This window comes from Pezoporus wallicus, unplaced genomic scaffold (assembly GCF_028554395.1).
Source record: "Pezoporus wallicus isolate ANWC-B61680 ecotype Strahan unplaced genomic scaffold, APGP_CSIRO_Pwel_v1 contig_5922, whole genome shotgun sequence".
NCBI lineage: Eukaryota > Metazoa > Chordata > Aves > Psittaciformes > Psittacidae > Pezoporus > Pezoporus wallicus.
The window spans coordinates 2,277,677-2,300,345 of record NW_026637228.1 but is presented as its reverse complement, the minus strand read 5'-3'; the positions used below and the strand labels follow the sequence as shown (position 1 = coordinate 2,300,345).

The following is a 22,669-nucleotide window of genomic DNA, read 5'->3' as shown; positions in this document are numbered from 1 at the left end:
GCCAGCATCCTTCACTAGTTTGTGTAAGGCACTTTCAGAGCAGGTACCTCTGAATTTTGGTGTGAGAAGAAGTGTATCATTACAAGAAAAGCTGCGGCCATAGCAATATGCACCCAAGTGGAATGGGCAGTTGCTGAGCTTTGAGTGTCTCACATCTGTTTGTGACAGTGAGCCTCAACTCAAGAGTCACCTTGAAGGATTTACCTGACAGTGGTATGTCAGTAGAAACTACAGTGTAAATGGTAACAGTAGTTTACTAACTGTGAATTTCCAACTGGTGTAATTGCCACTGTAAGTCCCCTTGCCATACAACAGAGTCCAACAGGCACTAGTTCAAGATTCTAATTGACACTGCAAAAAAACTTTCTGGGTGTTGATTTAGTAAGGGAGTCCTTTCCTGACACTGATTTCAGAGGGTTTTAAAACTGTTTCAAGGGTCATATATGGGTGGCACTGTACATTACATATACGTGAGCTGGACTTACTGGTTTTCAGTTCAAGAGGGAGCTTAACATTTCCTTTCTTTTCCCAAGTCATGTGTAAATGAGCAAGCATTAACAATTTATTCACAACTAGTGGCATTATGTATACCTGAAGGTACATATGTCAGATTTTCTTCTAAGATCAGGTGAATGGTATTGGATAAGTGTGGTAGGTATTTTACTGGGACTATTAACAGTTTGATTTTACTGGTGTTGAGTTCTCCATGCTCTAACTTGTATACGAATGAGTACTGCATACTGGGTGCATGCTGAGGCTGCCTAAGTGGTGGTTGCTTGGGTGCACTTAGTTTTTCTTGTAACAATAATCTGTATTGAAAAGTTAGAAGGAGAGAGTCAAATTGACTATACCCTTACTTATTCTATGTAACGAAGGCTGTGCTTTTGTAACAGTTGGACAAAGTGTCAAAGATTTGAGATAAAGAGGGAATGCAAAGGAATAACAAGAGTTGCCTTAGTGAACTTTAGTCAGAATAGGGTGACATTTGAAAAATGGAAGCAAAAACATAATAAAAGCTCACTGGTTAAGTAAACTGGGTTGATTTTCATATGAGTAGATGTACTGCATCATCTTCTTGTAGCTGCACTGAAAGTGGAAAAGCCTTTGAAGAGACCTCCCATCTGCTGCAGAAGCTTGCGTAGCACAGCTTTGTTGAGCTGCTCAGAATCGTTAAAGCCAGCTGAAGAGACCAATCACTTAAAAGTAATGAAACACACAACACCAACTGTTGTGGTAGGAAAAGAGGGAGACCTAGACCTTATGCTTAGAAGCACTGGGAAGGATACACTACAAAAGACATTTCTGGCATGTGTCTGCTTCACATTTGAGTGGTTGTGGTATGTTTTTCTTACTCCTGCAGTGGAAATAATTGGGGGCCAGATATAGGCAAACTGGGCATCCAGGCTTCTCACTTGAATAATGCAGAGTTTACCTGCCTCTTTGCTTCATTATGAACTCCAAGAAACTGAAGGTTTTCCTCTTGTATTTACCCACTGAACTGGTTTGTAAATAAATGAGTTTCACAAAAATCAATGTTTCTTCATCAATTTTGTAGTTGGGAACACGGAATGATTGAAGTGACGTACCAAAAACACCCAGGAAGTCAGGGGTTGAGTGAGGTTTGTGGGACTCTAAGCTACATCTCTCTCCCGTAGAAGGATGCCACAGACCTCTGGATTTAGCCTAGGGAATGACACCTTGGAAAAAGCTTGGAAGATAACTTTGTGCAAGAATAATCCATATACACTTCTCAGAATTATTTTCAAGTTCTTACAGAAAAATCCTTCTGTCACCAGAATGACTTTTTGTTCCGAGTTTCTTTTGCCCATCTCAGTGCCTCTAATTGCAATTGAGTGACGCTTAAAAGAAGACACAGGGTGGATCTCTGAGGTGATGTACCTCTAGTTATTCTGCTTCCTGAATTCCAATGTGTAACAGTGTTATCAGTAGTACATAACATAATTGCTTACGTGTAAATCCACTGATAGGCAGAGAGGGAAACAGATTAAAAACCAGTTCCAACCCTTAAAGAGCAGAAACCACCCTATTTACTAAAGTCTTTCAATAGGAGGAGTCATGAATTGCAGAAGCCTGTATACAGCTTTGCTTTCTCCTTCCTACTGTGCATGTCACTTACTTCATTAGTGGCATTCAGTTAGGTTAGAAACCTAGCATGCTGAAAGGAAACATGCAATTTGTCACTTGTCTGTGGATTTTACCTATCACTTTTCTCCGTTTCCACGTGCTGAAATTGTGTTTGTTCATCTATTTGATATCCTGGGTGAAATCAGGTAAGGACCATTAGATTTTTCTTCATGATGTATTCTTTGCTTTTATTAAAGCATTTTAAAAAAGGAGTATTCCTTCGTTTAAGTTGGCCAAAATATTTATACCTTGTGAATTATGTCTCATGGAACAGACAATTAGTAAAGAGAATTTGATCACTTTGAAACTGAGACGTAGGTTTTCATTTTAAAATAAATAAAACGAAGCCTGATACTTTATCTCTGGCTGTACTTTGCACCCAGACACGCTCAGGTATGTGCACTTTGTACAAAGTAAAGAGGTAATTGTGAAATACTTTTAACATAGTAGAATAATCTTATTGTTTACTGCTGATTTGATAGGTTGACAGGTGTTCAAGCTATGTCATGCTTTAAATAGTAAAATTTAGTTACAAGGAAGTCACTGTGCACTTAAGATTTTTCCCTTTTCGACCACTGAAGATACTTATAGCAAACATACACAGGAAAGTTAAAATTGCATTGAAATTGAGTTAAACTGAACATGTGACAGCCCAACGCCTGTCTACATGTTCTGATTGTACAGAAAAGTGTATGTGAGTACTCCCACAAGTGTGCACAAAGGGCAGTCGGGATATCCCTTCCAGTAATCGATCAGAAATAGGAGTTTGAAAAACCTCCCCTTAATGAATCCTTACTAAACTATGCAACATATTAAATCTAGAAATCTATTTACAGTACTTACCTAATTCCACAGTAAAGACATCATCTTTTCTTTGTTTGTCTATTTGCTTTCACAGAATAACCGCTGTCATTTCACAGTCATAAGTAAATGAGTTGTTTCCCTTTGATGTTTCCCAGCTAGTAAATAGGTTCCGTCAGTTAAATTATTTCCTTGTAATAGATTTCTCAGTTCCATGGACAAAACTGCTTTGTGTCACTGTCATTGCACTGCCTTTAGAAAAATTAATTCTTTTTTCTACCAATCAAATGATAAGCATTCAAAACACTTAAATGGATATGCTCAACATTATCTTAGCATAACTCTTTTATATGCTAGATATGTAGGACTGAATTGTATGGATCAGTGATTAAACTTGGATTTAAGAAGAATATTAGGCAAAAATGAGTTTCATGTTGTAGCTTTGAATCTGAATAGCAAAAATGCGATCATAGAATCATAGAATAGTTAGGGGTGGAAAGGATCTTAAGATCATCTGTCAAGCCGCTGTTTTTTATTTGAGTTATGTATAAGTTATGTATATTTGTGTAATAGAACTTGTATTCTAGTTTTATCATTGCATATCATTATATGAAAACTAGAAATTAAATGTGATACATTCTATTAATACCTCAGTATCATGTCATATGTATGATATTTTCCTAGGTTCTTTATTATTTTTGTTAAACTCAAGGCAATTGCAGCGGATCAGCTTTCAGTTTCAGAACTTCTGCTTGGATTTAAACTGAAAGAGGATAGATTGAGATGAGCTCTTAGGCAGACATTCTTCCCTGTGAGGGTGGTGAGGAGCTGGCACAGAGTGCCCAGAGAAGCTGTGGCTGCCCCATCCCTGGCAGTGTTCAAGGCCAGGTTGGACGGGACTTGGAGCAACCTGGTTTAGTGAAAGGTGTCCCTCCCCATGACAGGGGATTGGAACTGGATGAGCTTTAAGATCCTTTCCAGCCCAAACAATTCAGTGATTCTATGATAAGTCTGATCAATGAAATGAGTTTCCTTCCTGTATCACTAGTCAGTTAATAACCTTCACAGTAATCTCGGTCAAAGTTACTTAAATTATTCAGTGTCTAAATGAAGAGGACAGTGATATTTATATTGAAATATTAAGTCTAACTTTTCTCACATGTAATAATTTTAGCTATTGTGATGAAAATAAGGCATGAAACTTTAGTCCAGTTGATCTGAGACCGAATGTTTCAGGCCTTTTCTAAGACTCTGTAACTTCAACCCTGCTCTGGTTGCAAATATCCATTATTTTTTGTGATGTCCAGTCCAGAGGTAACTGGTCTAGTCATTTGACATATATGGTTTGGCCATTTATGAGGTGATTAGTCTAGTTCCCTGAGTGAATTAGTGTTTCTAGCGTCTTTACTGAATGTTAGGTGCTGTAATTCACATTGTTTTGTTTTGTATAGCTTTGATTAGATTTGCTTTATGGTATCGAATGCATTTTTCAGATACCTTGTAACCCACACACACACGCTTGCCTTTCACAGCTTTATCAACTGGTGAGGGCTTGCTGGGCATCTCAGATGTGCACATGTTGTGGCTTCAGTTCTTCCTGCTTGCTGCTTGCTGGGAAAAGGAGAAGAGCTACATCTGCTTCTCCTTGACCTCAAAAGTTCTGAAGAATTCATTTGATTTTAAAACTATTTTTTTAAGGAACTGAGTAGGTACTATTTCTACTTTTGCTTTCTGGAAGTTGACTTGTTTTACAAAGTTGTTAATGACAGAAGAACTGAGGAAGGTGTCATCCCATATCAGACAAAAGACTTGCGCAAAGTAGTGTAGCCAAGAAGTCAAGAGATGGGCCTGTATTTCTTTGGACATCAACCAGCTGACACCATAGTGAAGGTGAATGGGCCATGCAGAAGAGCTGTGACAGGCTTCAGCATTGCGCCTGGAATCCTGAAATGTCTTATCCACACAATGTGACCTCAGCAGCCAAAGGTTACTTTTTAAAGGGTTAACTTTTGACCTTGATAAGTACAGTCTTTTTAGGCTCTTTTGAAAAACGCCTTCCTCTTGTTGATCCTGACTGGTCTGTAGCTTAACTTTGCATACCATAGCTACCCGAGTACAGAAATCATAGAATCATAGAGTAGTTAAGGTTGGAAAGGACCTTAAGATCATCTAGTTCCACCCCCCTGCCACAGGCAGAGACACCTCACACTAGACCATGTTGCCCAAGTCTCTGTCCAACCTGGCCTTGGATGCCAGGGATGAAGCATTTACCATTTGTTTGGGCAACCTCTTCCAGTGCCTCATCGCCATCACAGTAATGTCAAATACCACAGTTTTCTTGTGCCAGTATGTACATTGACCTTACAGATTCTTGCTATTCAAACTCAGAACAAGATACTATTTTTTTCATCTTCTTTCTTTGTTTCTTGGCAATAGTGTCCTTAAAATGATCCAAAATTAGGGAAAAGGTCTGGGTCATCCCTATACTGTCAGGCAACTGTTTCTTACTGCTAGATCAATGAGGCTAAGGATTGGCAACATTGCTACCCTGGCCAAAAGAAGAAGAAACGACCACAATGGTTTACCTGTCTAAAAAACGCACACTAGTTGTGAAAAAGTTCTGAGAACCTAAATTTGGTGGTTTTAAGCAAAGGATCTTATCAACACTGACTATTAGTTCATATTAATTATAGAGAAAACACTATTCAGGGACAATTACAAAGGTTGATTTTGTATTAGAAGGGTTCAGAGAAACGTAGTGGTATTTGCAGAGTCAGTAGTTAAACTGCGTGTTGTTCAGTGCACATTCTGGCACCATATTCCAAAGGTCTGGAGTGAATAAAAAGGAAGCTCTTCACTTTTAGTGGAAAAATGTGGAAGAAGAAGTGAAGAGGTGGCATTTCAGGTGCTATTTCAGGTGGTCTAATTCATCAAATGACTGTCCAACATTTTCATCTTTTTCAGATGACGAGAAAAAATGTCCTGAATTCACAGATCTTAATATAGGCAATGCTCTATCTGGAACAGAACTCCAAGTTCAGTTACTGCTGTACACAAGGGAAAACCCAAATTGTTCTGAGAGGCTCATTGAACACAATGTTGCTGCATCTGAGTACCTTAATACCTCCAAGAAAATTGTCTTTGTTATTCATGGCTTCAGACTAACGGGATCTCCACCAGCATGGCTAGGTGATATAAAGGAGCTTTTACTGTCTTCAGAGGATATTAATCTTATTATAGTTGATTGGAATCGTGGTGCTACAACTGTGAACTATGTATCTGCTGTTGACAACTGCAGAAAAGCTGCAGAAATACTGAAGAACTATGTTGACCAGATGCTGGTAAGGCAGAGAGTTGCATCTGCTCTGAATAACTTTAAATAGCAGAGTTTGGCTGGGAATGGATATTTAAATATCTCTAAAAAGAAGCCCAGTGAGCAACATCAAATGACATTTCTTTACCAAAGTATTTACTAAGTTTGCATGCAGTTTTTACTGCGTATCTTAAATTTCAGCTGAGTCCTTATTTCCCTTTCACTGAAGAATGCCTCTGATTTCTTTACTCAAGCTGGAAGTTTTAGGTCTTCTGGAAAGAGCAAATACACCAGTGAGGAGGTGAAGTGAGAGATGTCCACATAGTATGCAGCATTAAAATTTTACAAAAGCATTGCTTTTTTTTTACTATTAAACTACTACAATTAAAGATTTTAAGTGAAAAAGAAATCCCTGACAGATATAAATATTTGCTCTCAAATGGTATAAACTTTGTGATTCTAAAGGGAGTTGCTGCAACAATTGTTGATGCTGGTGGTCTTGACTTTGAATTCATTGCTTAATCGAGTGAACAAAACTCATTTATGTCATTGTTAGATTTATCACTTGATTTTTCTTCTGTTCTCACTACTTCTTTTCACAGCCATTCTCAGAAATCTTGAATGCTATGTAGTAAGAAAACATTCATGAAGAATTTGAGTTAAAAAGAATAGTTTTGAGAAAGGCTGGGGTGAAAGAAGAGAAAGCCTATCGGAATCTGTCCTCTGGGACAAGGAATAGTGATAACAAGCTGTAATATGTAAATTTATTGTTAAAGAATAGAAAAATAAATTAGGACTATAAGAATAGTCTCCAACCCAGGGTGAGCTGGAAAAGTATATTTAGCAGTTGTGCAAGTTATCAAAGTGGTGGTCACGGTGTATATTGTGTCCCACAGCTATCACTTGCATACTTGTAAGCTGTCGTGAGGCCTTTGTTAATTCATTCTGAGATATATTAATGTACCAAATCCCACATAACATCCTATCACTTTGCAGAGATTTCAACAGGTCTGCTGACAGTGTTTCAGAGTTCTTCAGTAGTTTTGGTTTTGTTCTGTTTTGTTTACTAAGTGCTGCCTGCTTTGCAGAATGGGCACCCTAAGGCATTCCTGCAGGTGTGCATTTCGCACCATTATTCTGCAATTCTGTGCTATGAGTCTTTGTTGATGGTATTATGGGTTTAATCTATTTTATTGGGAGGATAAGGCAGAGAAGATAGTTTTTTGGTTTTGTTTTGTTTTTTTTCCTAGTTCATAGTTTTGGTTCATCTTTCTCGTATCTGGTAAATGCCTTCCCCTTCCCTTCCCTGCTCTCCTTCTAACTAGGGTGGTATTTTGGAAGAAATAAAAAGGAAAAGCTTCCCTTTTACATGTTTCTTGTCAAAGAATTTCATAATTGTTAAACTGTTTAACTAGTACAGATGGCAAATTGGCAAGAACTTTGTAATTTTCATTTGTTTCTAAAGTTAGAGAAATAACTTCGAGTACTGACAGAAAGTGAAAACTGATGTCTGCTCACTTAACTTTGTGTGGCTATGGCTTTGCTTGGTGATTGATTTTTTTTTTCCCTAATAGGTGGATGGAGCTTCTCTTTACTCTATGCATATGATTGGAGTTAGTCTTGGGGCTCATATAGCTGGTTTTGTTGGCCAAAAGTATAATGGCGAGCTTGGCAGGATTACAGGTAAGGCTTTTAATCCTGATATATATATTCTAATGTACCTTTTATCATTGTCATAGCTGCAAATCACATAGATGCTATCACTGAAATATCAACAAATGAGAATTATTTAGTTATATATGTGAGGAAAAATGTATTCCTGAAACAAGTTCAGGAAATTGAGGAAGTCTTCCTTCAGAACATAAATTGCAGCTGAATTTTACATCCTGTTTACCTCTAGTCTCTCAAATGAAAATTGAGTGCTACATCCAAATGCCAGTTAAGTTAAATGTTATGTCTAGTTGACCAAGCAAGTCATGTACCTCTGAAAGGAGGTTCAAAACCTCTTGGTGAGACCACAGGAATCAGGCACAAGGATCTAGTTTCAGTTTGAAGTATCTGAACATAGTGTAGGCTTCAGTACGTTGAGGTATCTTGTATGGGGAGCTTAGATGAGGTGTGAAACCTGTGAATGGGCACTACAAATATTACCTCATACTTGTTGCATGATCGCTATTGACAGCTGCAGGGTTGGTGCTGTTGTGGTTTAACTCCAGCCAGCAACCAAACCCCAGCCAGCCACTCACTCATTCCCCACACAGTGGGATAGGAAAAAGAACCAGAAGAGAAAAAGTGAGAAAACTCATGGGTTGAGATAAAAACAGTGTAATAGGTAAAGCAAAAGATGTGTGTGCAAGCAAAGAAAAACAAGGAGCTCATTCACCACTTCCCATGGCAGGTGTGTTCAGCCATCTCCAGGACAGCAGGGTTCCATCATGCACAACAGTGACTTGTAAAGACAAATGCCATCACTCCAAAAGTCCCCCCACTTTCTCCTTCTTCCCCCAGCTCTTTATGCTGAACATGACACCGTACAGTCTGGAACACCCCTTTGGTCAGCCTGGTTCAGCTGTCCTTGCCGAGTCCTGTCCCAACTCCTTGTGCCCCCCCAGGCCACTCGCTAGTGGAGTGAGGAGCAGAAAAACGCTTGGCTCTGTGTGAGCACTGCTCAGCAGTGACTGAAACATCCCTGTGTTATCAACACTGTTCTCAGCACAATCCAAAACACAGCCCCACATTAGCTCCTATGGAGAAAATTAACTCTGCTCCAGCCAGAACCAGCACAGGTGCGTAGAGCGAACAATGGAATACCCTCAATGTGGGTACATCTTTCGGGACTACACAGTTTATGTTTAACTTTTAGGTGCTGATTCTTATTGCAAAAGCCATAGTGCTGACTCGAGTGCACTTGAGGCTCCAAATACTTCTTGCAGTGAAACAGCAGAACTCACTGCAGCTAGTGTGTTGAGAGGGAAACTGACTAAGCTAACTCTCAAAAAAGATGCTAAGGGGAGAAGAGACTGTTGGAGCCTGATAGTGTTTAGGATTTGAGAGATCAGCTGTTTTCATCTGAAAGGAGGAAGTTGCCTCTCCTTGAGATTTATATCTCCAAACTCTCTCTTCAGAGTACTTAAGTGATTTGTTTCCAGAAATGTAAGAAGAGCCAGAAGCAAGCCTTAACAAAGGGCATTAGAGACTCCACACCTCTTTGTACAGTAATCTGAAAATTAGGGCATTTTCTAAGAGTGTGACAGGCTCCAGCTATATTCCACTGGTTAAGAGTACTCAGTTATGCTTTATACAATTCCCTAGAGTTTGCATCACTGCTTGAGGGCAGACTTGACTACAATGCTAGGCTAGCAGGTCTGTGTCCTCTCTGTACAATAAATAGCTCCATGTAATTTCTGAACTCAGTTGCTCACAGGTAAATGGAATTATATGAGATATTTCAACCGCCTTCTTATAATTACAGATGTGGATATATAAAGGCAAAGATTGAGCAGTCTGAACACACAAGGATTATAACCTCTTATGAGACTGTTTTGATACTTTCAAATGAGTTGAGCCGGTGGCTCAAAATATTAGAAATGTTGGAAAAATGAGATTTAAAAAAAAAAAAAGAAGAAAAAGTTATTTTCCTCCTCACTGTTTGGAGGTTTTGAAAGTATAAAACTAATTAGTGGACTAAACCAACGACCTTTGTCACCTAGGGTACTATGAATGCAAATTCCTGGCATTCCATGATCCTCTGTGGTAGTCTGGGACTTGGTTATCTTGATCTTGAGAGAGAACCTTCCTAGACTAGTTCTTAAAGCACATCTGGCAGTTAAATCATAATATAAATTTAGATAATCTAAGGTCATGCAATGTCCTTGTCCTTTAGTCAGTGTGAATGTAATTAGGAGTCATTGAAGTGTAGGAATATGTTTTGCCTTGACAGTTTAATTTTCCATGTTTGCTGCTTTTTCTTTTCCTCATTTTGTCTGTGCTTTTGTTGTCAAGAAAATAGGAGCAGAGGAAACTTCAGCTAAAAATTTCACTTTTCAGTGAAGGACAGAAATTATCATTTTGAAATTTACCAGGCTTCAGGGCTGCACAACAATAATTCCCTATCCGTAAAGTGCATGAGAATCCACAGTGTTTATATTTCTCAGGATTTGATCCCTAATGCTGTTGGCTCATCTTCATCTGGGGAAGTGGGAGATAAGCACAATGAATTATGGAGAGAGAGAAATTCAAAGAGGTGGGTTGATCAGTCTTGTACGAACCCTCCCTTTGCTTAGAAAGTTGAAGAATGGAAACTTGGGAAGAACTGTACTGGATTTTATTTTTATTCTTATCCCAGGAATATGAAGAGTCATTGATAAATAGTGCTTAAATAGAATCATATACATTGGTCTTGTATATATCTGCCAGGATTTGTAATGCTAGTGTTATTTTTATTTAGGTCTTGATCCAGCAGGCCCTTTGTTCACTCGAGAGCCACCAGAAGGGAGACTGGATCGAACTGATGCACAGTTTGTTGATGTAATCCATTCAGATACTGATGGTAATGACTAATGGTAATAGCTTTCCTATTTGAACTTTAGGAAAGGCAGGAAAGCAAAAGAGAAAGGATATTTCAGTAACATATTTTGTGTTATGTAGGTTGCTGTGCTGTTGCTTTCTAACAATATCTATAATTTTGAAATCATGCTGTACGTTATTATGCCTATTCATCAAAAGAAATTGAAACTCAGCTTAGCTAGTAACTTAAGCAGTGATGAGCTGTTTTGTTCAGTTCTCACATAAATAGCTAGGTTATTGAGTAAGAGAGGCTGGATGGCTGAACCTGAAAATATTGAAATAACTTTAATGCCAACAGCTAACTGAAAGCATATGTAGATAACCATAGTCATGAGTCTATTTAATGTAATGCTAAAGTAGTGATAATGTCAGTCATTTATGTTTTGTTTGTTATAGTATATTCCTTCTGAATATGAAAAGAGCAAGCCCACACACTGAGTAAAGCACGCCTATTGCGTTGATTTATGATACTGCCACTTCCAAAATGGTTCAGTATTAACATTTTTTTTTGCTGTGCTACTGTATATGAACATAGCAGTTGTTAGCATGTGATTATCACTGAATTAGTCCTTTCTGAGGCACCCCATCTCAGCTGTATCATGTTAGTACACTACAGATCTAGTGCTTAAAGTTGTAAAACACATTATTGTAAGGTTAAAACAAAGAATATTGTAAATGCTCACCCATGCTATAATCTGGTTTAATGTTTTCCTCAGAATTATAAGTAAACCTTTCACACCTACCACTCTCATTGCAGTATTTGCGTAGTTTCACACCAGTTTCTTTTATAATGTTGAAAATTAAGCTTTTTACTACACAAATTTGTATATGAATCTTTAAAAAACCTGGGGTTTTAATGTTCATATTATGTAAATAAAGAGAAGTTGTAGTAAAAAAGGAAGACAGGTAAGATTGACCTAAAGCTACTCATCGTCTTTTATGGAGCAGATACAGATTTTTTTGCTTTGATATATTGCTTGTATTAGTGTAGCTCAGAATCCAATATTGAATGCAAAAAAAAAAAAATGGAAGATCTTATTGTAACAAAAATTACATTGGGAAAGAATTTTGTTTGTTGGAGAGAACATGAATTTCATTGTTTTCTTTGTGCAAATAATGTCTGATACAGCACTGAATAGTTGCTTCTGTTTTTTCCTTTTTCTTTTGTGGCAGTACGAATCTTGACACAAATTTTTATACATTTATGTACAGCATTTCACATGTGTATAATTTTCTTACAAAGGAAAAAAAAACTTTTTTTTTTTGGTGGGATTTGTGATTTTAACTCATAACATGGCTTCCATTTAGAGAACAAAAGAACAGTATAATTGCAAAATTTTCCTTTAAGACCTCCATGTTATTTTGTAAGGAATGTAATGATAAATAACTGACTAGATAGTTCTGCTTATGATTTTGATTCCTGATGTTTTTACTTTAGCACTAGGTTTCAAGAAACCTTTAGGAACCATTGATTTCTATCCAAATGGAGGAACGGATCAGCCTGGTTGTCCACAAACAATATTCAGCGGTAAATATGAATGTGTTCAATTAATGAAAAAAGACTGAGATCGAATCAAAAGAAGTTAATGGACACTGCACGTATTCATTAATATGGGAGCTGAGGCCTTTGGATTCTTTCTTTTCCACCTCTACTCAGCAAATGAGAAATAACAAATACATTTGACATCTTTTTTTTTGTATTTTCCTATGAACATACGTATTCCACCATATCATTATTATTGTTATGATAAAATTATATATATATATATATACAACTAGCACATAGTGATCATTATTATTCTATGTTTATATATGACTAGGCATGGGGGAAGCTGTGTCCAAGTGGTTTAGACAGGATCACTTGCATATGACATGGAAGGCAAGGCTTTCAAGTCTTCACTGTGTCTTAGATTCCTCCTCATTGGCAGTAATGCAGTAGGGTTTGAAGGGTCCTGCAAATTCTAGGATAAAAACAATTTTATGACATGATCTTTTGCTGCAAAATTTTGCTTTTTTCGGCCCCCAAAATCTTAAGCAAGGCTGCTGCCCATTGTTGTTTTTTTTTTACTCTTTTTGCATATGTTTAAGTCTGTCTATGTTTCTATTACAGCACCACTAAGCTGCATACTGGTGCTACAAATTAGAGCTGCTGCAAAAGCATAGGGCTTCCACTTGTATGTCTGTGAGTTTGGGAGAATTCCTTAAAACTCAGGATCGTCTTCATCTGTACAGTTCTCATAGTTTGTTCTGCTAGGAGAGGGAGGAATTTATTACCCCCCAAAACAGCCTGCAATGAGGCAAATTTTAACTCAGACTCACATTTTCTAGCAAAAAAACCCTGTAAATCTGTTATGATTTGGGAGACTATTTCTTAAATATAAAACCTTTAGACTTTTGTCTGTACATGTGATATTCAAAATAGTCTTCAATTTTTTCTTGTGTGTGTGTGACCATCCAATTGGTGGTCAACTAACAAAAGAATAAAACCAGGGCTAGCTAAGAATAACTCAGGTAAATGGGATTACTTTGATAAAAGCTTTTATTTTATGAAAAAAAAAATGACATATTCTCTGAGTATTTCATTTTTTCTTTCCTAAAGGACTTCAGTATTTTAAGTGTGACCATCAAAGATCCGTCTTTCTTTTCTTATCATCTTTGAAAAGAAGATGCGACATAATAACATATCCTTGTGACTCTTACTTTGATTACAAGAGAGGAAAATGTGTTGATTGTGAAGCTTTCCACCCAATGTCCTGTCCAATACTGGGTAAGTATTGTGAAATTTACTGTAGGCTGGGTGAGAGTTTGCAGGAAATACAACCTAGCTATTTCGGGTCCACTCTAGATATCTGTAATATCGTGTTAAGGGATCCGTAGAGACTGATCACATGCAAAGCTGCATACTGTTTAAACTAGTTTAAAGTTTATGGCTTTGTCTGCTTTATAGCTATCTCTGCTAGGCACAGGTGCTGAGTGTTCCTAATCTTGATCATTATACTTTCTAGTCTGAAATGGGTTCACAGTATATTTCCTTTCTACAGAGAAACTGCTCCTTCCTAGTTCATCACTTTTACAAGCTTTGACAGTATGTTACCATCCCTAGAGCACATTTATTGAAGAGTAATAATATTTATAGAGCCTTCATGGTTTCTTTGTCTCTTCTTTTGGAACCAAGCTTTTATTTGGAGGGGTTTTTAGCCTTTTGGGATTTTATTGCTTTTAGAGAGGATCTGGGAACAGTTTGAAGAGAGCTACAATAGTGTGAGAATTTCATAGTTGGCAGGGTTTTCTTATGAATTAATTTTTAAAGTAAGAAGTTAACTTTAAATACATAACTTGTGTTTTTTACATCCTTTTATTAGGATGTACACCTATACTAGTTAGATCAGGTTTGAAGAAAAAGCATAGACAGACAGATCTGTATGCTATTTTATAATAAAACACAACTGTGATGGGACCTTATAGTAGGACAGAAAGATTCCAGGACTACCCTAGCATGGTTATTAGCCATGCCTGATGCACTTACAATGAATGCCCAAGCTACAAGAGGGAGAAATATTTGAACACTCTGGTGTCACCTATTTTTTAGTCCTTCTACTGCAAGCTTTCGTGCTTGCTGCCTTGCAGTAGCAGCTCTGCAGCCTGGAACTAGCCCTCATTTTTCGGTCTAGGTAATGAAATTAAGAGGGAGAGAGTAAGATCAACCATTTTAGGAACAAGGACTGTTATCAAGCCCTGAAGAAAATAAGCATAGAATTGTATAACCCAAAAGTTCTTTCTACATCATATTCATAAGGTAAGGAGCCTTACGGACTACCTATCATCTTATTAAAGAATAATCACAATTATAGACTGAAGGATTTAAAAATATTTACTTTAATGATTCAAAAAAAAAAAAAGGAAGAAATTTTACCTAATGTGAAGCTATTATCTAGCTGTTCTCTGCAAATATGTGGGGTACTTTTTGTGGTTTGTTTTCATTACCTCTGCTGGAGTTTACAAGCACTATTTTTTTTGAGTTCGTACTCTAGACTAAATAGATTCCAACTGTTATATTATGACAATTTTAGTGATACTAAAATATCAGAAGAATGAAATTCTTACATACCAAATCCTATTATATTCAAGGGATTCCTGTATTTTCTAATTCAATTTATTTTGTCAGAGAATATTTAAGAAAATGGAAGACAAATCTGTCACTTTGGGTGAGGTTCTTTTGTGAAGTTATATATGTATCATAATTTTCCTGAATGTCTGAAATTAAATATTTAAACTTTGGATTTCAGGTTATTATGCTGATAGATGGAAAAAAATGTTAATCCCAAACAGTTCACCAACAAAAGCTTATTTTGATACCACGGACCAAGACCCATTCTGCAGTGAGTGACTGAATACATGCATAATGAACTCTTTATGAAATGGCTGTTATTTGTTATCTGATAGCTGTTATTTGTTAGCTGATCTAGAGTGAAAGCATGTTAAGAGTAGAAAGTTATTGTTAGCTGGTGTGTAAAATGGTGTAATAAACCATGAGCTAAGTGTCAGTTTGCAGACTGGAGGAAGAAGAATGGTTGTGGCAGACGAGTAAGTAATAATGAAAACATTAAAAGCAATGGGATAGACTGCCAAGAGGAAGAAGGAAGCCAGAAAATGAGAATCAAGTGACAGGGAAAAAGCTGGGCTGAGAGAACCTGCTTAGACTGGATCATTGCTGCCATCTTCAGAGGGCAAAAAATGGGAGATTGCCCTGGGTGGGGGACAGCAAAGAGACACCTCTATGTTCCACCCCAGAAGGAGAACACCACACAGTCAACTACAGCTACTCCAACTTTGAAAAGTCCATTTCTTCCTTGAACTAAAACAGTGGAGGGAAAACTTAGCTTCAGGGTTATACTCCATGGGAATGAATTCTCATGGCATGGGCTTTAGCTGCATCAGTTTAGGTATCTAAATATCCATGTAGATGTCCTGTTTAGATTTTCATTCAATTTCTTTTATTAGCAGACTCTACTATCACAGGCAAATGTTAGCACACTTTTCTGATTGGCTATGTTTAAGGTTCTTTGATTTGGGGTATGGAGGTAGGCTTATGGAGAATTCAAGTGAAATTAAGTTTTTCCATTAGCTTTTTCCATTGTCTTGGCAAGTTTTGTGACCAGGGACTATCTCTTTTTATAGTGATGATCATGCTTACTTACATCACTGTTTCTTCCAAAGGGTCAAGGAGAGGCTAACAAAGATGTGATTGATTTTATATAAATCAACTCCTATTCCCTGTGCTCTCTCAGCTCAACCCAAACCTGCTACCACTGTTTTTCCCTGCTCTTGTCTGCTTGGACTTTGCCCCTGCATACTCTCAAGGCTGCACAGGCCTATAGGTCTGTCTCCTTATTCATACTTCTAGCAGAAAAATACACTTTGAAGTAAAGAGTCACCATTCCTATCATCAACTAATGTATATGTTTAACAGGGTGATAATAACAACTATATCCTGTTAAGGTCATGCCTTGAATCTATTATTTCCTATTTCTTTTTGCAGTGTATAACTACTTACTGGATATTACTACCTGGAATAAAAACATTAGGAGAGGTTTCATTAAAGTTAAATTAACTGACTATGCTGGAAACACAGTAGAATCAGAGATGAATAGGTATGTTGTGCTTTGTCTCTGAATCTCTTTAATCACTTTATGGGACTAATTTTCTAAGTTTCTTAAACCTTTAACTTGTTAAGATGTAAGTAAGTCAAAAAGTATCATGAGATTGTTAAGACTTTTCCACAGCTCCTTTCTGGATATAGCTTACTGTCAGAGGCAATGGCCCTCACACTAAAATGGTCCATTTATGAATTACCACAGGTCCTTGCATGGTGCTAGTTTGAATCCAGTTCTAGGTGTCCTTGTTCTGAATGCTCAAAGTCAATACATCTCACAAGATTTTTGAACCTAATAAATTATTAGTAACAATGAATATTATTCATCTAACACACCCCTAACTCAAAATATCATTTTTCTTTAGTGAAGCTTCAACATTTCAGCAATATAAAAGAGTCAAAATACTAACTGGATTTTACCAAGACCTTGACAAAATATCAAAAATGTCCTTGACCTTTTCTACGAAGACTGTAATAGGACCAAAACACAAGCTTAGGGTTCTCCAGATGAGGCTGAAATCTCTTAATAATCCAGAAAGGTAAGTGTTTGTCACGTATCCAAATTATGGATGTGCTCAGGATGTTTCCTCAGAAATGTGTATTTCCCTTTATTGACTTTTTAAATAATGTATTCCTAGAATAATTAATAATGTATTCCTAGATGCATGAATATCCTTCTCATCCTACTAGGGTCAAATTTATCATGTGGAAGAGCTGCTCATTAACATTTAGTGCACAGCACCCTTGTACATGTAGATGTCACGCATGCTGCCTGTTACAGGAGGCTGCTGCTGCTGTCTGGTCACAATGTGTTTACAAGGACCACTTGTGTAGACCAGCCTGACTTATACCTGCACGGTTAAGATCTCTTCCAGAAGATAAATTTTATTAAGAACTATTTTTACCTTAGTCATGTGTTGGTACACAGCTTTTCACACATGAAATGGAGCACTTCAGCCACTTGTGTTACTGGAATAGGTTTTTGGTCTTGTTGCTGTAGACAAAGACCAAGACCTTTGAAGACTAGCACTTGTGCTTGATTACACTAAAAATGAAATAATCTGCATTTTTTTATAATTGTGTCATTAATAAGCTTTTATTAATTATATCTGGGTTTAAATATTTCAGCAGTATTGCCATATGTTGGCACTGGAATGGGTTGCCCAGGGAAGTTGTGAATGCTCCATCCCTGGTGGTGTTCAAGGCCAGGTTGGACAAAGCCTTGGATGGCATGGTTTAGTGTGAGGTGTCCTTGCCCATGGCAGGGGGGTTGGAACTAGATGATCTTAAGGTCCTTTCCAACCCTAACTATCCTATGATCCTATGTTCATTGTTTTAAATCTCCAGAGGTACTTGTACCATAACACTACCAATTACATTTAATGTTTGCATCTTGTGAAAATAACGTATTAGATGGAATAGGCAGGAAATATCCAGGAGTAGCAAGAGTATGTTATATTAAAATCGTTACATCTCTTTGCTTCATATGAATGGCAGATTCAACAAAGTCAGAATTTAAAATAAAGCTCAGTAGTGATAAGTAGTGGTACTTATCAAATAAATAATGAGTGGGAATAATACTACAATATGAGTAAGTTTAAAGCCAGTATATTTTGTTAACTTGAGAAATAACATTTATGGCTTTCTGATTTGGTATATGATAATAGTCTAGTAGGAATTGGGTACGACCCTTTGTAAACATTATGAAACCTTGTTATCTCCTATTTTGTATTTATATCTCCTATTTTGTATTTACTGGAAAAGAGGGGAAGATAGGTGAGACAGACTTAGGAAGAAACAGAACACTAGGTAATCAAAATAGTACCCCAGAATGAATACTCGTTAAGATATGGAAGACCGTAAGTCTCAAGCTATCAGGTGAAGTGACATGATTTTGTTGAAAAACAGGTGGTGATGAGATACGGTAAAAGCTCTAAATCATATTGCAATCTTTTTTCTCAACCTGATGGTGGTAAATCAGAAGATACATTTCATGCAACCCTATCAACATTCAGGACTTTTTCAGTTAATGACCTAGCAAATACAGAAAATCTTCAGTCAGTAGCCTTTATGGTTTAGAGTTTCCATTCCTGTTACTCTGACTCTTGTTAGTTTTAAAGTAAGATGCGCTTGATTTGCTTTAAAGTAGGAACCATTAAAATCCTTCATGCGGAGCCTGAACAGATGGCAGTCATATAAGCGCATTAGATACTTTTAGATGGCAATGGAAAATAGTGTTTTGAATCAGCTTGTGAAGGCAATTTAAATGCAGATGTTACAACACTATTGGTTCATATAATTACGTAATTGCTCATTGTAATTATAACTACCTATATTTACCTTATTCAGTTACATGTAATTACAACAATTACTTGAATACAAGATAATCACCCAGAAACTGCATTAAAAATATTTCAATTATCCACATAATAAAGTAGTAGGTAAATCCAGGGGACTGGTACAGGGATAAAAGACAATAGAAATCTCAGGCTCCCCAGATCTGGGTTCATAGCGGACAGTGGGAGTTTGAGGTATTTCACCAACCAATTGTCTACTGGGCTGGTCCATTATTCACACAGGTGGTATGTGAATGTGAGAACACTAAAAGGTACATATAATTTTCAGATTATTCTTCTGGTCTCCGGGATAAATCCTTCCTGCTCACTCATAAAGCCAGGAAGTTTTCCAAACTTCTACATGTCCAGGTGTCAGCTGTTCCAAAGAGCTTTTGAACCTGTCAGTCACTTAACGCTCAATTGATGGAGAAAGTGAAGGTCTTAAAGATACTTTGCCCAGCTACCTTTGAGTTTCTTTAATGAAAACAAGAACAGGAGTAATAAAAAAGAAGACCTTATTAATACCTTTACTGAACAAGTGAGTGTGGCATGCCCTTACTTTTTAGTAGATGGCAAGTAAACCACATGGGCTAAGGGGCTGTAAAAGCCTCACATAACAAAAACTGTTTTGTTTTGCTCTTTGTCAGTGAACTGGAGAACTTGCTCCTCACTCAGGACTACTCTGCCATAAGCCATTCCTGGTACTCAGTAATCACAAGCTTAGATGGATTGCACTTAAAATTAGACAGAATATGTCAAAACCCATATGTTTTTATTTCTAGTATTCATCATTATGGCTTGTCTATGTACTGTGTCCCCTGTGGTTAGATAAAGCCCTTCCCAGGTGATGACTGCTGGTGGAGAGCTGGCTACGTTAACATACTGTGCTGATTGTTATGTGAAATGGTGAAAGTCAACTCAGGAAATGGATGCATATAATAATCTTACATTGTTATAGCTGGAAATTTGCCCTGCGAATTCTTTCACAGTCTTTTACAAGGACTATTAAAATGCTATCATTTTCTGTGCTTTTCTCCCTGTACAAAAATATTATTATTGTAAACCATTGAATTAAAATCAAAACAAATTGTGGATGAAGGACTGGATGAAATTTTATGCTTTGCATGATACAGAAAACCAGAATTTGTCTTGATCTTTTTAGACATAAAATCTAGTCTTAGCTTTGTAGGGACCTTACAAAGTTTCAAATTCATATATAGAAATCTGACTCCTTTCACATACAGACAGGTAGAGACTTGTTGAAAATCTCACACTAATAGGCAACAGCAGAAAGGTTTGGCAGGATGCTCTTTCTCAAGCTTTGTCCTTTAGCTGTTTCACTGCACACTACATCCCAGTCTGAGGCAGATTATGTTCTATAACCTTATTGTGTGTTCAGAGCAATATAGATGATAATTCTAAATAAAATAAGTATCATAGCTAGTACACCATCAGATGTGCCATCAGAGGGTACACTAGTCATTAGTCTGGTCATACCAGCTCTCACCATGTACAGTAGCACGTGAAGGGCAGAGCTGTGACCTTCTTCTGCCCTAAAAGGTAGAGCATCCATGTTGACCTCAAAAAGTAAGATTCTGTGTGTTATGTCTCCCTTTGTATGTGCTCATGTAGTATTATGCAGTTCTGAGTTTTCTAGATGTTTAGATGGCAAACTATTCTCTTGCATGAAACTTTCTTACACTTGCTGTCATTGCAACTGAACAAGTTATATGATGTGGTGTTCTACTTTCCACTGTGCAATGAAAGCAGAGAAACTTCAATACCTAGGGAACTCAAAATAAATTATTCAGGTCCAGCGTTGACAAGAATTGGGCTGTTCTTGGACCATTGTTCTGAAGAATTAATTTGAACGCAGATTAATAACTTTAATGCCGAAATATTGCATCTTCATATTTCAGACTAATGGGATACATTTCTTACTCATGCCACTTTGCACCATCCAGCTATTGTCCTGGTTGTTCTCCAGTGTGGCAAAACTACTCTAGAGATACATAAAATAGGGTGTAAACTTAAACAAGATATTTCTTCTTGTCCTAAATACTGTCTCTGAGAGCTTGTACATACTGGGGATTTAATGTTTCAAATACTGAAATATTTTTATATTAGTGTTAACTTCTATTGTGTTCATTTTTTTTTTCTACTTTTTGTAGGCTGCAGCTGTGCAGATATGATTTGGTACTGATGGAGAACACTGAAGTGACCTTCAAACCTATCCCTTGCCTAGAGAAGGCTACATGAAGAGAGCTTCTATTAACCTAATTTCTCTTGCAGCAGTGACATTTTGATTCTTCCTCAGGATAAGGACTGCAATGAGAAAGGGAATGAGATAAGCTAGATTTATTTTCAGGATCTAGCTGGTAATATGCATTACTTGCTTTGAGTGCCTAAGGGTGAAATGAATTTAAAAGTTCACGTATCTATGTATTTGGGAAATTTGAATAAAGTAAAGGTACCGTGGTGGATAACATACAGTGGTCTATTTATTACTGTTTGTTAGCAATGAAGCTAACATATGAATTATCTGTATGATCTGGCACATTATTTGTCAATTCATACATATATTTAATTATTTATTATTTGTAATGGCTTTTATATGGAAACATAATTATCTGTCTACAAGTGAATTTAATATACTGTACATGTGATCTACAGACCTAATACACAACAGTTTTGTTGTGCTGTGCTGGTTGGATAAATGAATTCACAATTTCTTATTATATAATGTCTGTCTCAGAACTGGAACAACAAGATTTGTGAGTCCATATATAATTTTTCTGTTTAAATCAATTATATGAGCTTTATGCTTATCATAGATGAGTATCATTGCAACCATTCAGATATTTTTGTATCAAAGCTATGGACAGGGCAGCAATGTTTCAGATATGAAATAATTCTAAAAGTCTATTCTGAAAAGATGAACTTAAAGATTAAATAAATGCATTTTCATTCAATTTCCATTTGGGCCTTCTGAAATTATAGCTGCTGCTCAGGTTGAGATTGATGACAGCTTTCACCTATTGGTATGTGAAAAAGAATAAGGCCTACATAAAGATATCCTCCTTCAGTTAAAAAAAGAAAAAAAGGTTTTCCAATGCCATATTGCTTTTCCTGATGCTACTTATTGAAGAACAGATGCTTGTATTTTTCATCTTATGTGTTTAACTTGGATTTCTCGTGTAAATGCATCCTATGCATGTTATCTTTTTCCTTTCTTTCCTATGCTGCTGCTGTCCCTGCTTTTGACAGCAATCCTTGGTTGAACCTATTAACAAATTTTGTCTGAATGTCAGTGGAGTGGGATGTCCAAAACCTATGAAATTTAAGTTTTATTGGAAGTCAACAGCTGTGTTAGAAGGAAGATGGAAGATAGTGTCCTAAGGAAGCGAAAGCAAGTTACAGCTTCCTCTTTTCGTTGCAAGAGGCAGATCCACCATGCTGGTCAGTATGTCCAAAGCTTTGAACCAACCACTGCACATGCTTTTATGTCTCTAGACACAGCAAAAAAAATACAGAACCACAGACAGACTGGCTCATGGATTGATTATTAAAAAATAATTATTTATTCTATACAAATAATTACTACATTGCCATATGTTTTCTCTGGTGGTGTCTTACTTGGCTTTATCATTTTATTATATAGTTCTTTGTTCCTTTCCTATGAGGGAGTCATTAGGAGGTACACGGTACAAGATATTTTTGTCTGCTTATATACATGTGTATGGAGGGGTGGGATTTATTTCTCCTCCCTTTTTGTTTTTTAGTCTTTTAAACTGCCGGTTTCCTGCTTGTTTTCTTTCTGCAGTTTTTTATAAAGCCTTGAGTTCATCAACCTCA

General features: G+C 36.9%; 1 protein-coding gene across 1 annotated transcript; it reads left to right on the top strand.

Annotated features, from left to right (window-relative positions):
- The first annotated feature begins 1,701 nt into the window (after positions 1-1,701).
- Positions 1,702-21,790, top strand: LOC130596572 (lipase member H-like). Its single transcript, XM_057404345.1, has 10 exons — positions 1,702-2,291; positions 5,911-6,287; positions 7,834-7,942; positions 10,707-10,808; positions 12,264-12,353; positions 13,425-13,592; positions 15,112-15,204; positions 16,365-16,476; positions 16,844-17,017; positions 20,986-21,790. Exons 1-10 carry the CDS (start codon positions 2,174-2,176, stop codon positions 21,071-21,073), a joined length of 1,431 nt encoding a protein of 476 aa, XP_057260328.1. The 5' UTR covers positions 1,702-2,173; the 3' UTR covers positions 21,074-21,790.
- Positions 21,791-22,669: the final 879 nt, after the last annotated feature.